This window comes from Aythya marila, assembly GCF_965140915.1.
Source record: "Aythya marila genome assembly, chromosome: Z".
NCBI lineage: Eukaryota > Metazoa > Chordata > Aves > Anseriformes > Anatidae > Aythya > Aythya marila.
The window spans coordinates 84,027,840-84,046,043 of NC_139080.1; the positions used below are offsets into that span (position 1 = coordinate 84,027,840).

The 18,204-nt window shown below is 36.0% G+C and overlaps 1 protein-coding gene across 4 annotated transcripts in view; it reads left to right on the plus strand.

The window, feature by feature from the left end:
- Nucleotides 1–1,531: 1,531 nt before the first annotated feature.
- ADGRV1 (adhesion G protein-coupled receptor V1) overlaps nucleotides 1,532–18,204 on the plus strand; it is a 287,686-nt gene continuing 271,013 nt past the window's right edge. For 3 of the 4 annotated variants that reach the window (XR_014319280.1, XM_082782584.1, XM_082782586.1), the window contains exons 1-4: nucleotides 1,532–1,654; nucleotides 13,327–13,511; nucleotides 16,263–16,412; nucleotides 17,520–17,615. Coding sequence is in view for 3 of the 4 variants with exons in the window: in XM_082782584.1 (XP_082638710.1) it covers nucleotides 1,633–1,654; nucleotides 13,327–13,511; nucleotides 16,263–16,412; nucleotides 17,520–17,615 (453 nt within the window). In the remaining variant the exon portion in view is untranslated. Of the gene's footprint in view, nucleotides 1,655–8,709; nucleotides 8,773–13,326; nucleotides 13,512–16,262; nucleotides 16,413–17,519; nucleotides 17,616–18,204 lie in introns of those variants that run through there. The other variant, XM_082782585.1, reaches the window with a different exon arrangement.

Genomic DNA, 18,204 nt, shown 5'->3' on the forward strand with positions numbered 1-18,204 from the left:
TCTCATCATTCTCTAACATCTTCTTTGTCTTTTCCACTTTACTTACAGTATTCCTGAACTATGAAATACACAACTTGACACAGTATTGACATAATGACCAGACTAATTACAAGGCCTGCAGTCTTTTAGATCCTTATCTTTTTTGATTTTTTTTTCCATATATTCCATGTCCTCCAAATAAGCTAAAAATAGAGCAAAAGAAGCTAATATGAAATTAGTTCTCAGTAAACTATAGCAAACTGTGCAAATATCATCCAGCTTTTATTAAGGGCAGAATCCTTTTTTGTCCTCAGCATTTCCCTCAACCCTTTCTGTAAGTGTGCTGTTTGTGAAATAAGCCTGTGAGTATATCTAAAATTAAGCTGGAGTTATATTTGGATTCATTTCTAAATATATCTTGCAAACATATATCAAAACAGGAATTTCCATTACATTTTGTTTATTCAACACTGATAAGCAACATAGTTTTTTGTTTTGTTTTGTTTTGTTTTGTTTTTTTAAATTCATCTGTAAAGATTCACACACTAAATGCATGTTTTTGCATTGATTTTGCACCCAGTTGTGTCAAAGCTACAATTTTGCTAAATACTTAGGACTACTGTGTTTTGGTAACAGAGGATTTGGGACCAAAAATAAATAAAGAAAAGAAAAAAGCAAACTTGAAGCACCTGACACATGGTTGTGTAGTGTTATAGATTAGGCATGTACTGCGAGTTGGGGTTCATTGGAATTATAATCAATGCTTTTTGAAATTTGACAGAATAGTTTCAATTTGTACACGAGATGCAGGGAGTGTTGGCGGTGTTAATGCATCTGGCAGGATTCAGCCTACCTGAAATCATGTTGCTGCTGCATTAGTTTGCAATAGCATTTCCACTTTTTGAGAGCTAGTAGCTGCCTCACAGGCTCTGGAGCTATAGTAAAGATCACGTAAATGGGACTAAGTGAGACTTCATCTGAATTCAGTATTTTACAGGTTTGGGCTTAGATGCAAATTTTATTTTTATTTTCTTTAATCTTATTTATTTCATTTATTTCGAAAAGTAGGAATTTTGGTCCTTGTTTAGCATACAGTGGGAGAACTGGGGAGTTTGGGGAGCAATCACTGGCAAGATCTGGTTGCTGCCTTTGTGTCTTTGCGTCTCTGTTGTGAGGGATAGCAGTGGCTCTGGATTTGTTGAAGTGTGGGTGACCATAAAAGAGGAATTAGATATTGGAGAAATTACTGAATCTAGAATGCTTGATTTAGGGGTGGAAATTGAGTACCCCTGCCCGGCACTGCGTAGCTGTGATGAGCTGCATGTCCTGGTCCCGAATCCTGAACCCCAAATCTGTCACCACCTGAGCAAAACCTGTTTAATTGCTGCCCTCAGTAATTAAACAGAGCAGCCCTAGTCTGGCTGTGTCTGAGCCACATCAGCACAGGGGCAATTGCTGAGGTTTGAAAAACGTTGTCCTCTGCCATCCCACCCCCTTTTATCTCTAGAGCAGCGTGAAGGCAGCAGGAGTCAGAAGAGGGAGGAGAGTTGCTGGACGCTGTGCGGAGAGGAGGGAGGAGTAGGAGACGGGAATGCATAATGCCTGCGTGACAGTGAGTGTGTGCAGGCGGCTCGCCGAGTCCTGAAGCGGCAGATGTCCATGTCCCCGGGTCTAGGTAGGTCTGGTGTCTCCGGATTGAGGTGGTAGGTGCTTTTGGAGCATCCTCTATCAGCAGCAGAGATCTTGGCTTTCCAGCTCCGGAGTTGTGCCAGCAGCACCTGTTGCAGCAGAGGCATGGCTCACCCGGCAGCAGACAGCGAGCGTGCAGCTCACCCACGAGTGGCTGCTGGATAGGAAAAGTGTGCTAAGGTTTCTCTTCTTCCAGCAGCTCCTCTTTCTGCTCAGCAGAGGAGGGCAGGTGGAGGCAATAATCTTTCCAATGGAAAATCCTATTCTCGGGAGATCGTATAAGGATGAAACTCGGTCTGAGGTGATCCAACTGGCGATTTTTAACTCTTAAAAATGCACAAGACGTTAGGTTGGTTTAATTAGGTGAGAATTAAGTGGGGGAGTTTGCTACGCACGGTGTATTGCAAAAGTGGATTTAAAGTCAGGATGAATTTTTTCAAACCATCATCCGATAAGAAATGAGTTTTAAGTGGGTTAGCGATTAAAAATATGGCATAAGTGTAACAATTGGAAATGTTTAATCTGCTTGTAGCTTTTGATATGCTGAGCCAATTTAAAACATTGCATAATTTGCTTTGGCTAGCAAAGATAATAAACTGCCTACCAAACATCATTCATTGTTTTTTCATGAGACTATGATTGCTTTAAAATACTGATGTGAAACAACATGTGATTTTTTAAAATCTTACTCATTATATAGAAGCCAAAATTGTTCTTTTTTTTTTTTTTTTTTTTTTCTAATATTTATTTTTAACTGTTACGCTTTGTACCCATCTTCTAGAATGAGTCTTTCAGTTAAATAATACGCATTTTGAGAATCTACCGTAAGGGCAGTTTAATAACTAAAGGCAGAATGTGATATATTTAGAAAACTGTCTGTCTGTCCCTGAAGCCTAAAACAAGCTTTCTCCTGCTAAATGTATTCGTTTCCATGTGAAAAGGGCAACCAGATTCCTGAGGAAATAAAATCACTTGTAGAGTATTAAGTTCAGAATTGAAATGACCAAATTGTTGTTAATATGAAAGCTAACGTATTTCAAGGATGTGCTATTTTTAATTACTAAGTATTATAACTAATGTTTATGTTATTATTGATTTATAGCATGTACTTCTGTGTTTTAATAATTTTACTTTAAAAAATCAATGGCATTTATCAAATTTGTGAACTAGTAAGTGAAATAATTAGCACCAATTATCTGTGTCCTGCTTACATGGTGATCAATGGGAAAAATTACATTTGCTTTTGTAAGAATTTGGACTGGACAATTTATTTGTGCTGCCAGAGTTTTTAAGGCTGAAAAACAATACAGCATGAGGTTTAAAGATGTTCCTAGTGAGTAAGATTTACCATTAAAACAACCAAACCTACAGTGGATTTCTTCTCTTGGAAGTTGTTCTGAGCTTCATCTGAATAAAAGATTCAGAAAGAAACATACCTATTAAGACCTCCAATATTCATGGCATTTTGCCTCTATTTACTTGTTTATTTATTTTGCCTTTGGACTTCCATTAAAAAAAATGAGAGCTTGTGTCTGCAAATACTTACCTATATATTTTATTTATCGCATGAGTGTTTCAATGACTTAAACTGAGCTGTTGCAGAAGCCCTGAAAGCATGTACCTTTAATGTATAGCACTAAAGCCAAATATAGCTACAGAGAACTGTAAGGATCTCGGTCATGAGACACAAAGAATTTAAGGCACTTTGGGTGAAAAACATTGATGGTCAGAAATCAACTCTAAAAAGTGATTTGTTGTTGCATAACTACCATAGTTGTTCAGAATTAAAACATGGTAAAAATGAGGTGATAATTAATTGTTGTATTTTTTTAGGAGAACTTCATAGTAATGGCCTATAAGCTTAAAAAAAAATAATTTAAGAATTCTTCTTTGAAAACTCAGTGGAAAAGTATATGACACTTGAAGCACAACATTTGAAAAAGAGGAAGAACTAACATTTGTTTTAGCTACATCTGGACTTTTTTAGCCTCAGGTGTTTTGGGAAGTAACCTATGTATCCAACTCTCGGCATTATTGGATGTCTGATGCAATTTAGCTTCATTTTATTGCTAGATAACCCATCTCTCTGTTTTTTTTTGTTTTGTTTCGTTACATTTTGGCCAGCCTCTTCCAAACCTGTTCTTGGTTTTAGATCCATTTATAACTTGTTATCTAGGAAATTAAAATATGTAGGTGGGCAAGAAAAAATACGATCATGGTGAAATTGTTTTCTCAGGGAGTATTAGGCCTTGACCTTCCAAAGATATAATCACATACATAGCTATTTTTACAGGTGTAATCCTATTGATTGGTTTTACTCATTTGTGTAAATTGTGCTTGCGTTTCAGCTCTACGGGAATGGCGGATTTAGGTATAAGTCATTGTTGGATACAACCACAATGTGATGTAATACCTCATTGCTGCAGATTGTAGGCGTCCATCATAGTTCCAGAAGTTCAAGAGTTCTTTCTGTGTGTTTCAAAAAGGAATATAATACTGTTTTTTAGGATGGAAGGAACAGGGCGGGAGGAATAGAGGGAATTGATGTTATGTGCCATTCATTTATCTTATTCCAGGAGGATCCGCTGCTTCCTTTTTTAACTCCAAAAGGTACCATTGAATCACAGATGATACCATTTCTACAAAGCCTCACTTGTCAAAGCCACACTTTGAGTGAATAAACCCACTGGAAAATACATTGTTTGAAAAAGCATTTTCAAGATTGAGTGTATACATGAGTATTTGTGGCAACTTGCAGAAATAATTTGAAAACAGGGAGTTCTGAAAAAAAAAATAAAGCTAGTTTTAATTCCTTTTACTAAGATAATTTGTAAGTCCAAACTAAGGTCACTCTTGGGATAAAATTGTACTTATTTAAACAGGCCTATCTAACAGCCTAAATTTTGGTGGCTACATTAAGCAACAGAGAAAATACTTTCCGTGAACATTGCAGCTTTTGTTGTAAACTGTAGACAAGTCCAACACAGAATTTTCTTGAGAATAACATGAGAATTTTTTACGTATATATATGCACCAAGAGATTTTTGCTTGGTTATCTCATTCACATCTGATACAGCTTTCTCAGAGTATAATTCCAAGTCTCATTTTTAGATAGCAAAAGAAACTTTATTCTCCTCAGTCACTTATCATGGACTTGTCCAATATGTTACTGCTGTGAGTTGTTCCAAGCTTTGCTTCATTAAGGATTTAACGTGGCCTTAATTCAGCCATCTGTTATGGGTTTGGCAGACCAACAGATCTGAAGTATTGGTTAGAGCTTTAGAAATTTCCCACATTTTTAAAGGTTAGGAAAAGAGCTACCTTTAAGAATAGATTTTGAATAATTCTCAGCAAGACAATGGTGTAGAAGTGGGATAAAAAATGCATGTCATTCTGTGAAGCACAGGGTCCCCTGTCTGTCTTTAGCTTTGCTGAAAGGCAATTAGCATTTCAACCAGCCAATTTGGTTACATGCAATGAAGTACTTGGGTTTGTAATTTGCTGCTCTCCGCTTGGTGCTGTTGAGAACTAGCTGTGTGTAATCCTCTCAAAGCACCTTTCTTTCCAGCATAGTTATTGTTGCTGGTCTTAAATAACTAATCAACAAAGAGATTTCCTTGTCTTGAGCTACAGGGTGCCTTAGAACAAGGAAAAGAAATACCCAGTTAATAAGGGAATGATTATAATTATTAAATAGTGATTATTAAATTGTGACATAGGTTAAAAGGTTTAGAAAAGCCAAGGGAACCACAATACATGAGAAAGATAGTGTGAGAAGTCTTTGAACCCAAACAAATTTTGCTTTGGGGGTTCTCTTCAGCACACAAATACTTTACCATGTGTTTTATTTAAAAATGCATTGCCCATATTTAAGGGATTAATCCATAATATAGATTAGAGAGAAAGCCTTGTGCTACAATTCTTTTGGAAAATGATACAAATACGTTTTTACTTACACAGAAAGAAGTCTTTGTGGTGGACTTTGTAAAATACAAATACGTAATAAAAGCAACATTCTCTGCTGCCATCTAATAACAAATGATTACAGTTAACTGTAGAAATGAAGTTTGTTTGTATATACTTCTTAAATTTAGTATAAATGTTTTCATATTTAGTAATAAGATTTTATGAAATCAAGAATAACTCAGACATTTATTCTAATAACTAGTCAACCCATTAAAATACTGTTTGGCTCATAAATGCGTATTAACTTGTCAGGATCCACTGTGGATAGCCATAATTCTTCTGTCAGTATATCTCACATAATGCCATCTAATCCTCACCGTCAGGCTATAATTTACTGTTCTGTACCCTATGGATTTTTTTATTGCAAGATTATTCAGATTATGCATGCAGTGCTATTACAAAACAGGCCATTCTATTTTTGGTTCTCAGTATGAGAAAAATGACCAGCAGGTTGCAGAATGCCCAAATTACTTATTCTGATATATGCTATTCATTCAGGCCACAGTACTTCATTCAGGACAAGTATTAGGTACTTGACGCTGTGGTAGTTTTTGTCCTTGGCTCACAAGTTCTAAAAATTTGTTAAGTGTTGAGGACATGAGAAAAACCTCTGAAGTGGAGATACAAATGGAAATTATAAGATCTTTACTCAAGTAGAATAAATAGCTTGTTCCTCACTGAAGCCTGCAGACCTTTCTCAGCTGGATTTCTTGTACCATATATGCACGAGCCTGATCCTGAGACAGCCTCAGTCATGCAGTTGCTTCTACATAAGTGTGATTTGGGAGTGCTAAGCATCTTCATAGTTTTTTGTTTTCTATTGTGTTGCATCTGCTTGCATTCGTCATTCAAGAAACTGTCTGAGAACAAGAGTGAGAGCTTACTTAGAGTGTTTCAAACTGTGCTGTGGACAGAATTCCACAGATAAAAACCCAGACCCTGGATAACCTTGTAAAATAATCTCTGTTAGTGAAGGATCTCTGCTGTTTTTACATGTGTAGAAAAGAATTTCTGGGGTGGAGCTGAAAACTTATTGATTTGCCTTTTACTTAAACCTATACTATATGATAAATATAAATGTATATATATATATATGACACATATATATCTATCACAAAATATATATATGATTCCAAAATAATACATTGATTTGTTAGGGTATACATGTATAGTTAGAGCTAGATGTGAATAGATTCTCTTCAGTTGCATAAAATAAATTTGAAGTTCTGCAGCTGAAATCAGTGTTACTGGACTTTTTTATTATTATTTATTTATTAACTGTACAAGTTAGAGTATATTCAGCTTCCTACTGGTGTTTTTCTGAACATTCTGATTAGCAGATTTCAGCCAAAGTTTGTTTTCAGTAGGCTGTGATTTGTGTTCTAAATATAAAGTAACCTTAATAACTGTGAGTCATTTCATCAGAGTTACTTTGGATTAAAATAATCTGACTCCTACAGCTATTCAAAATTATTGTCTGGTTCTCTGTTAGACCAGCAAATTATAAGGTAACAGCACATGTTTGTAGAACAGGATTGTATTCCCTCTGCATGCTGTTTGCACAGAAGTAGTGGATTCAGCGCTTCTTGTTAGTTTTGTCTTTTATTCCCTGCTCTGAATGGGAACAAGCGGAGCAAGTGGTTACCTCAGAAAGTCTTTACGAGTTAAAACTGGGTTCTCTAGTAATTATTATGTGCTTTAGAACTTAAAATTCAAATGTGTAGTTTAGATCCATTCAAATTCTTCTGAGGAAGCAAAATGAAGCAACTGCCAGAAAACTTGCAAGAGGTGCTCTGGGCCTATTACTCTTTTTTCCTCCTAGTGGCATCTATTAACAAGAGGAGATGATTTAAATTTGTCATCAGGGCTCTGTCATTGCCAGGTTTACCATTTTCAGTACAATAATTACCATTCCTGGTGATACATTTGGCCATCAATAATAAGATAAAAAAAAAAAAAAAAAAAACACCTGAAATTCTTATAAAGCAAATGATCAGGTGAATCTGATATCAGTGTCCCAGATGCAGATGCATCTTTTTAGTACTTGAGGTTGTGCTGTGGTAAGGTCATGGCAGCAACTTGTGAGCAAGCAGCTGAGCCCTAAAACTTCAGGACCTTGAAAGATTACATGGGGTTTTGGCACCTCGTAGTCTGCATTTATTCTCTGTCTAACACTTTCCAATGTTAGTAAAAAAGGGAGAGGATGGGCAGACACCTACAGTGCTTTTATGGTAAGGAAGAAGACAGGAAACTCTGGAGAATTAGTGTCAGTGACACCAAATAACATGCATGGGAATCATGGAAGCAGATTCTTGCCTGAAACACTGCAACTGTTCATGCAGACCAGAGTGAGAAGGGGTGCAGAGAAAGCATTAGTTGTTGTTACTTACTGTAATAGTCATGCTTTATTCACCTTGAAGCATGTTGAAGACGAAGAAAAAAACACAAAAGAAACAAAAACCAACCAAACAACAAACAAACAAACAAACAAAAACCACACAGATATTTGTTCATAATAGTGGTTTTGGAACCCTCTTTTCTAGTCCATGTTACAGTGAGAGACTTATCCCACATCTAAAGAAAAATGAAGAAACAAACAAACAAAAAACAAATCCAAAACAAACAAACAAACAAAAAAAAGTGAACACTTGGTTAGTGCCCACTATCCAAATGCTAGATTTTGCATGCACAGTGTTTGTGTCTCCTTTTTGAATATGTGGGGACTGTGAGAACATTGAAGCAATGTTGAAAAAAAATCCCACATCAACAGTCTGAGATTTTTGTGTCAATGTGGCATCACAACAATGCATAAAGTAGAATTTTAGACCATCAAATCTAGTTCTCCTGCTTTCCCAGGTTTTTCATCAAAACTGTTGTAAGTTTCAGTGGTTCTGAAACTGACAAAAATAGAAATGTTGATAATACACAGGCTTTTAATATATTTCTGCAACAGGTGCAGGGAGAGCAATGACCTTGTGAAACTTCTTGCTCTGTTCTGTTCCAGCGTGCTACAGAGAATCTCCTCTTTACATATGAAAGAGCACATGTATTTCTCTCTCATTGTATTCAACCAAAGATGCTGCTGGGTGCTGACATCTCTGCTGTGAATAGACTTCTGTCTGGCAACCATTGATGGCGGTAATGCTGTACTCAATGCAAAGTACCAGGCATGCCAGTTTTTGAATGTTCTACTTGGCTGGGGATTTGTAATCACGGGGAGTAGACAAGGACAGGCAGTGAAAAGTGCACCAGACTTCGCTTGCTGTGCTGTGCCACATCGGTGGACTTTAGAAATCTACAATGAGCAGTGCAGGGATGAGCAGTGGTAATCAAGCCGTGGCTGCTGAGCTGGAGAGGTCCTGCCTCAGAATGCTTGCTTGTTTCTTCTGCCAAGCAGCAGTGGCAAGTCTGAGGGACAGGGTACTTAATCAGGCTTTCTGTCTGCTTCGTTAGCGAGCTCCCCTTTCTTTTGCCATTCTCTGATTCATATCTGGCATCCTCTACTTACTGCTTTTCAGGTTTAGAGTCTTTTGCAGACCTTTTATTTCTCTTAATCTTTGCATGTGCCCCTGGTTTATAGGTTTCCTCATCTTTCACTAAAAACACCCAGGTTATCCTCACTTTCTAGAGGGTTTTTATTTATTAAGCATGAAAGCCAGTGTAAAACTCAACAGAAAAGTCTTCCCATTCTTTATATAAGTCTGCTGAAAAGACCACTCACTCCTTATAAAGTTTATAATCTTCATCCCATATTTGTTCCAGAAACTGAGTGGAAAAAGTAAGCTAATCTTGGTGATTCATGAGTTATGAGAAACAGCAGTTTCACAAGCCTACATCTCCTTAACTCCAGCTGGACAGTAGATTGAAGTGGTATTGCTTACATGATTTGTGACATTACTGTGGAAATTACTGTGTTAAATCAGTGTATGCTGGGTCCTATTCTAAGAGTCTGCTTTGTCAGGGGAAGTATAACTGCACTTCAGAAAGTGCTATAAATTGCAAACATTAGTTAGGGATCATTACTCAATTACTGAGTTTGATTTCTTTGCCTTTTTATTATAATCCTGAAGAATGTACTTTTTAGACTTTTAAAATTCTCTAATACTATTAGAATGCCTAGGTAACTTGTTGGAGAGTTACTTTGGTTTTGATGCTAGGTGTCTTTATTATAAGCCCATTAAAGAGATCATCGAGATCTCATTACATAATACTGCTTTATATTTTTGCTTATTTTTATGCTTTTTTTTTTTTTTAACTTTTTTTAAACATTATTTTTAATTATTTTTAATGATTTTAACAAATCATTATTTGGGATGGCTTTAGTAACCAGTAACACAGTAATAGAATTGGTCCATAGACTTGCAGATATTCTGGAGGTGTATGATATCCCACTACTAGTTGTTGTTAAAAAAAAAAAAAAAAAAAAAGACTTTAATTCATTAATCTTATTAATAGCTGGACTGAATATTCTCGATTGAAAAAAATGAAATTTAACTGAATCAAAGAGGACAGTCTGTCTGATCCTCCAAATGCATGGTTTACCAAAACTTAGCAGTGAACAAGAACTACAGCTTCAGCTTCATTTGAAAAAAAAAAATCAAAATTACCAGCAATATACTGGGGTGAGGAAGGTGGGGAAGAGTCATTTTTTAATCCATGGTTTTACAAAGGCTTCTGCTGAACTCTATGCTTTGCCGTTAACATGGAACAAATTATGTTCCAATACAAATTTGTGTAGCAAAACCAGGAATTTAGTACACAAATTGAGTTGATATTTAATAAAATAAAATACTGTGACCTAAAATATCTTTTTGGCTCTTTGAATAAATTTGTTCTGCATTCTCTAAGTCTTGTCTGATGTTGTATTTACTATATTACATTTTTTTTTTTTCAAAGCTGAGTTTATGTCAGCAGAGTAAAAATTACTTTTGGCAGGCTGTGCAAGGTAAATCTTAGTACAAATAATGTAACAAGGAAGAATATGCACCAACTAAATAATTGATGGTATGATTGTGAAACCTCTCTTGTTCCACAGGAGTAATCCTATAGTTTTAGAATGCTCTCTAGTAGAAGTAATAGAATTCAAGTAATCCTAAACTTTGTAATCTTGCCCTGAAGGATCATGTTTTCAGTATTACTTACTAGAAGCATGTACCGTGGGAAGATATTTGCGAAGTCTATGACAAGGTAACAGCTGAAGCTAAAAGGTCAACAAATTCCTCAGTTTAGTATGGATGATGCCTGCATTTGCAGACAGTGTAATTGTCTAGGAGTTTACAAAGGTTACGGAACTGTTCACTTTCAGGCTTGAAAGCTTGTATTTTTCTGAGCAGTTCCACATTAAAAAAATAATAAATAATAATAATAATAATCTTGCAGATTAATAGAGTCTGCTTTTGAAATGTGGAGGATTTTAAGTCCTGATTTTTATTGTAATGTATTTTTCATCTTTGCTTCTTATGGTAATATTTTTTTGCACTAACATCACCACAGAGATCACCATGTAGGAAAAACTTTGTTCCTGGAAGTCTGTTATGCATTTACTTCTTAATAAAAAGCAGAGAGATCTTGAATGACCGTGTTCACGGTAATAAAAGTTCAGTTTGTAGCAGTGTGAAGTTCTGCAGCAAAATTATTTTACTGTGTGACTTTCTTGATGGAAATAATGAAACACATTTTAAGTACATTGTAAAATTTTTCAATGGTTGGCCCTGGTTTTTTGCACTGAGTTTCATTGCAAACCTACTCCCTCGGTGATGTTCAGTGGAGCTAGGTGAACATTTTATTGCAAGTAATTAAAGTCAGCTGATATTGTCATCCCACCAATTTCATAAGAATTCTGAGAGACACTGTTAGTGTTCTTGTCTGTATTTGCAACTTATGTCGTCTGTTCTTTAATTGTCTGAAAGCAGATTTTTGAATCCCCACAGTGTAAAATTAACCCTTATCCAGACAGACTTTATTGTAAGAAGAAAGAAAGTCCTGAATTCTTTCTGAAGCTTTGATAATTTTAGTTGTCTGATGACTAGTTTGTTCTCTGTTCAGTAGAAGATAAACGTTATCTGCGTGCATACATATAAGACTTAAAATCCATACTGGATCTGAAGTGTTTTCTGATTATAAATTTGACATACACTTTAAAAAATATGTTTCAGTAATTTTCAGAAATTTTCATAAATTTAAAAAATCTTCTGACCATTTCTGACAGCACTTTCATTAACTGTTACAAGTAATAAGGATGAGTTCTTGCTAACACAGCTTTGCTTAAATATAATTGATATGGAGTATTTTCTGTACAATTCATCCAATTGACATTGACAGATTAACCTGAAAAACACAGTACTTGGAAGCACAATTTTATGCAAAGTGACAATTTATTTAAATGTAATCACACAGATATTTGTATCTTTTGTACAGAGATTTAAAATTAAAATTATAAAATTGTGACTGCAAGTTAAAAGAAACGTGCTGAAAGAACTGATTCTATTAAAGATCCATGCCATAGTACTTTCTGGTCTTAATGTTCTCTTGGTTTGTTCATTAATTGCTCAGAATCTCATGGCAGAAATTTGCTCCATTCCACGTCCAAGTGCTTAGTTCTGATCCCCACTGTACACAATATGAGCTTCTGCATAACATAGCATCTGTTTCCAGTTTGTTGTGCCAAAGCCTCTTAAAAATGCATCTTTAAGAGTATTAATACCTAATGACCTCACCGGAACTTAAAAATATGTGTTACATCATGTAATTGATCTGTGATGTAAGAAAGATAAACCACCTTAGTGTAAGTTGTCTTATCTTAAGAGAAAAGAAAACCAAACATTGTGCATAAACAAATAAAAATAAGTATCTGTCTGTGTAAAGGTTATGATCACAGTAAAATGTGCCACAGCAATTCTGTATGACAGGAGAACGTGAAAGAATCATGAGATAAGCAGTCAAAAGAACATCATGTAAATATGCAAATGTTTAAGAACATTTCATGGTCCATAAAATGTCAAAAACAGTCTGTGAGATGACTGCAGACACCCAGGTCTTCACCTTTCATGCCAGTTCATTTATATTTCTAAAGAGAATCAAAGAGATTAAAAGGAAAAAAAAAATACAAGAAGTATTGAACTGTAAACCCTCAAGTTATTTTTGGTTGGTTAGATATGAAAACAGTTGTGGCTTTTCTTTAAAAAAAAAAAAAATATATATATATATATTTATATATAAATATAAAATTATATTATAAATTTATAATTTATATTAAATTATATATAAATTATATATAAATTTATATAAATTTATATTTTAAATATAATATATTTATATTTATATATAAATATAAAATTATATTTATATATAAATATAAAAATATATATATATTTTTTTTTTTCCTTAAAAGCTACTTATTCCTCCATTTGGAAAACATCGATATAGGTTTTTTAGAATATCATTAGATTAAAATTATGAAAACAGAATTGAATCCAGAAGATAATTATGCTGTCTAACTTGATTGTGGCTGAGACCTGTGCTTGTTTTTGTCTCATTTCTGAAGTTTACAAGAAAATCATGGTATTTGAAGGATTTGCAGAAGCATTTCCAGAAAGGTTGACTGCATTGGTAAGGCCAACAGAGGTTGTTTTACATGTTTTAGATACACAATTTATTTTTAATTCTTCTTTTTTTTTTTTTTCTTCTCTATAGGGATGCCCTCTGATTCTTTATTAGTTTATTTGCTTTTATTGCTACTCATTCATTTCACATCTGGAGAAACAGAAGTGAAGTTCAGTGGACAAACAGAATTTGTAGTTAATGAAACAAGTACAACTGTTATACGCCTTGTAATCGAGAGAACAGGGAAGCCTGCTAACGTCACAGCAGTTGTGTCGGTAAGAAACCATGCCAGTTGTATCGTCACTAAATATTAATGTATTTTTGAAGCTTTGAATGTTGCTTATGCTTGTACCAAGACAACAAAAAGGAATGTGATACTTCGCTGGGACAGTGCTTCAGTTCGAGGGAAGGGATTGTCCCGCTCTGCGCTGCACTGGTGCAGCCTCACCATGAGCACTATGTGCAGCTTTGGGTGCTACAAAATACAAAGGCCACGATGCTCTTAGAGAGCATCTGAAGGAGGGCAACAGAGACGGTGAAGGGTCTTGAGGGCAAGATGTATGAGGAGCGGCTGGGGTCCCTGGGTTTGCTCAGCCCAGAGCAGAGCAGGCTGAGGGGTGGCCTCATGGCAGCCTGCAGCTCCCTCACGAGGGGAGCGGAGGGGCAGGCGCTGAGCTCTGCTCTCTGGGGACAGCAACAGGACCCGAGGGGATGGCATGGAGCTGGGACAGGGCAGGGTCAGGATGGGGGTTAGGGAAAGGTTCTGCACCCAGAGGGTGGTCAGGCACTGGGACAGGCTGCCCAAAGTCATGGCACTGAGCCTGTTGGAGTGCAACAAGTGTTTGGACAATGCTCAGACACGTGGTTTAATTTTTGGGTGGTCCTGTGTGAAGCCAGGAGTTGGGCGCGGTGATCCTCATGGCCCCCTTCCAACTCAGGATATTCCATGATTCTATGGTTTGGATAAGCCAAACCCAGTTTCTGTAACTGAGCAAATTCCTTTTGTCAGTGTCAGTGGTGTCAAGAAAATGGTTTAAACATTTCTTGAAGGAGCCAGCTCAAGCGGCTCAGGACAAAGTTTGGTTTTGATGCTAGCTGTGCATTCATAATGAAAATGCATCTATTTAATGACTTCTTATTTTCAAGATTACTCTAGAACCTGCAGTTTAGAACCTTCTCCCATGGAGCCAGGCTGAGGGAGCTGGGGTTGTTCAGCTTGGAGAGGAGAAGGTCCCCGGGAGACCTCACAGCAGCCAGCCAGTGCCTAAAGGGGGCTGCAGGAAAGCTGGGGAGGGACTCTGTGTCAGGGGGTGTAGGGATAGGGCAAGGGGAATGGCTTTAAACCCAAAAAAGATAGGTTTAGATCAGATACAGGGAGGAAATTCTTCCCTCAGAGGGTGGTGAGGCCCAGGCCCAGGCTGCCCAGAGGAGCTGTGGCTGCCCCATCCCTGGCAGTCCCAAGGCCAGGCTGGATGGGGCTGGGGGCAGCCTGGGCTGGGGGGAGGTGTCCCTGCCCTGGGCTGGGGGATTGGTTTTAAGGTCCCTTCCAAGCCAAACTATTCTGTTATTCTGTGATTTTAGGATTTTAATAGCTACTCCACTTTTTGAGTCCGTTCTTTGAGAGGTCAGTTACTATTTTTACATCATTGATTTTATCTTTTCATCATTGATTTTATCTTTTAGCTGTTAATAACCATGATTTCAATTGTACTCCATTTAAATGATTAAACCCTTCAGAGTGTGTTAAACTGTATGTGTATGGAGTAAGATTTTATTGGGTGTGAATAAGGACAACACAGCAGAGTAGCAGAGATGTACTGCTCATGATTTGTTTTAGTGGGTAGGCAAAAGAAACTGAGTATCTATACTGTGATACAGTTTATTCTCAAAATACGTATCTTAAAAATCACAATGAATAGAAATTGATCTGCAGGGATTTAAGAGTTTATTAACATCTAAGGAGGAAACCTTGAGAAAATGTGATTTTAGTTTGAAAGTAGTGTTATATGTTGGCATAACAAACAGAGTAACTTAGTTTTTGTATTAGACCTGATCTCCTTTAGAAAAAAAAATACAATCCATTTTCATAAAAGTCTTTTGGTAGGTCTAGCGTTGGTTCAGATACTTAAAAAATACAGTCGCCAAAATGTCCAATGAGAGGTGACAGACACAAAAATATCAACTATACTTTGTTGCCTCTTCATTGAAATTCTAATTTCATTATTCTCAAAAAAAGAATAGCTTTTTTTTCACAGTGGTCTGTGCAAACTGTCAGTGCCTATAAGGGTGGTAGTTTAAGGTGTAGCAGCCATGGGGATGTTTTTGAAATGACGTACTGAATGCATTGGAGAATTTGGCAGTTCATCAGGTCACAGTCAAGAAAATCTTGCAAAAACAGGTAAATGCCAGGACTATGCCATTTAATCTCAGCTTCAAACTGTAAAATTAGCCTACAGATTTTGCCAGTCTTGACACCACTGGCTCTGCAATCCGTCCTATAAGCACTTTACTTAATATTTGATTTGGTGCACTTTTCCTTTGTTGAATGATGTGAAAGCAGAGCTTTACATTTTAAAATTCAGCTTGCCCATCTTTGGCAATCTAAACATTAATCTAGGTTAAACTGAACTTATTCTAGTCCCTAGAGAGAGAGAGGTAGGCAGAGGACAGTTTCACTTTAGGGCAAGTGTAATTCAGGTGAGTTAATACATGGTGTGCAGCTCTGTGCTCAGAACAATCTTTTAATTAAAAACTGGTCATATGGTACATTAAGCAAAAGATAACCAGTTTTAAGGAACCACGTCATAAGTGGTTCTGAATGAAGTGTTGTTATTTCTGGTTACTTAGTATGGATACAAGAGGCTATTGTTTGTACTTTCTGTCTATAAATAAACTATATAATAGCAGGGTAAACAGTGGGAGGAATCATGTGCATAGAAAAATGCATGAAATCCATATAATTAGTCCAGAATAATATTAAAGAAGATTGTAGGTGAAGATGTCACTCACTTGTGTATTTATTGTAGCTTTATGGAGAAGATACAGGAGACTTTTTTGACACATATGCAGCTGCATTTATACCTGATACAGAAACAAACCGAACAGTGTATATATCTGTCTGTGATGATGACCTTCCGGAGGCTGATGAGACATTCACATTTTACTTGACATTACCAGTAAGTCTAAGTTTTTCAATTTATCCCTTTGGCCAGAAAATGCTATGTAATCTGACAGAAATGAATGGTATTCTGTAGAACTCTGTGCAGTCATGCTTGTGGGTCTGAGTCTTAATAGGTAAGAACTAAAATTTGGAGACTAGCCAGGATGGTTCTTATGCTCCTTTTAAGAAAGTTTTGTTGTTCCTGTGGGAGTCTATGTGATGTTGCTGTGCAGTATAGACATATTCTGAAACTTCAGCAAGCACTGCATTCAGTTGTGGGTATCTGAAGGCATTATGCTAGAGTGCCAAGGAATTAGACTGTGAAAGGTCAACCTTTCCTGTTTTCCTACACACTGCACCTACAAGAAAGGGTAGAAGTAGCAAAAAAAGCAGAATGATTTCCAGTCCTGCAGAGGGTAAACAAGACTTCCCTTTGAACAACCAATTTTTAAAAAACACATTGATAAATCTGTGCATATGGTTCCATCTCATGGGATTCATTCTATGAGGAGCTCACAAAAAAATTTATTTTATATATTTTTTTAAGGTAGCAGTTCATGACTAATTTTGAAATCAGTTCTGTAAATTAAAAAAATCATGCTTTTTATACATTTCAGGAAATGTTGGCAGTGAGTGTAGAAGTCTATATTTTTCCTTCTTTTGACATGTAAATGTAGTAGCTCATTTTTACAACACTGTAAATAATGTTTCCTCTAGTTGATAACTCAGTACACAAAATAGCTTCAAAGTTTCAGTTTTATACAAGTGCTAGGAAAAAAAAAAAAAAAAAAAAGAAAGAAAAGAAAAAAGAATAATTTTTGAGTTCTTGGCAGAGCTACGTGCTTCAAACCTGGTTCCCTATTCCTAATAGATTGCCAAACTGCAAGTAATCCTTCGAAAGGTTTGTTTCATGCACTTTGCTGTTGACCATATAGAATATACTTCCTAAATGAGGAAGAATTATTTTGCTGCATTCTGTTGCTTTAAATAAATTTTACTGTAATATTTAATAAAAAGACATACAATTTTCAGAGAATAATATTTAAAACAGTAAAATCAAGATGTTTTTATTTTTGCCTATATTTACCATATTTAATATCTTATTTTGTTTTGTTAATTTTAGAAACCATCTGCAAAGATGAAGCTTGGCTCACCCAAGTCTGTCACTGTAACAATCTTATCAAATGACAATGCTTTTGGAATAATTTCTTTTAACATGGTATGGCTTTTTATATGGTATATATGAAAATTTTAGAAAGCATAAAGGTGAAATTTTCAAAGATGCTGGTTAGTTATTCAACTGAATCCCTTGAAAACTGATTCTGAGTTACATATTTTAAAATGTCTCTAGAGGTAATTCATACATATGTATGTAATTCATGCATATATACAGCTTTAATACTACTGTATGCTTTTAGGTATTGAGAAATAGCCTGAGAGCCTCGCACTTGGATGGATATCAATGTTGCTCATCTTAAAGATAAAACTTACTTAAAGTTGTTCAGTCTCACTGCCCCTCATCTATAAGTCAAGATCTAAATATAGTAGGGAAGACACTGAGGAATAATACCATAGGAAAGTTAAAGGTAAAAAATGTGATTTGAAAATCTTGAGAATATATACATTTTACCATCAGTAGTGAGCCTTATTATACTTGACTGACAAGCTGAGGGAACATTGTCATAATATATGCATTTTATAACACCCTCTGGGATAAGATGCTGTTGTTACTCTAGCAGATGCTATTTGCAATAATACAGAAGTTGTATTAGTAGAACGAGTAGCTATGCCTTATTGACAGCATTCTG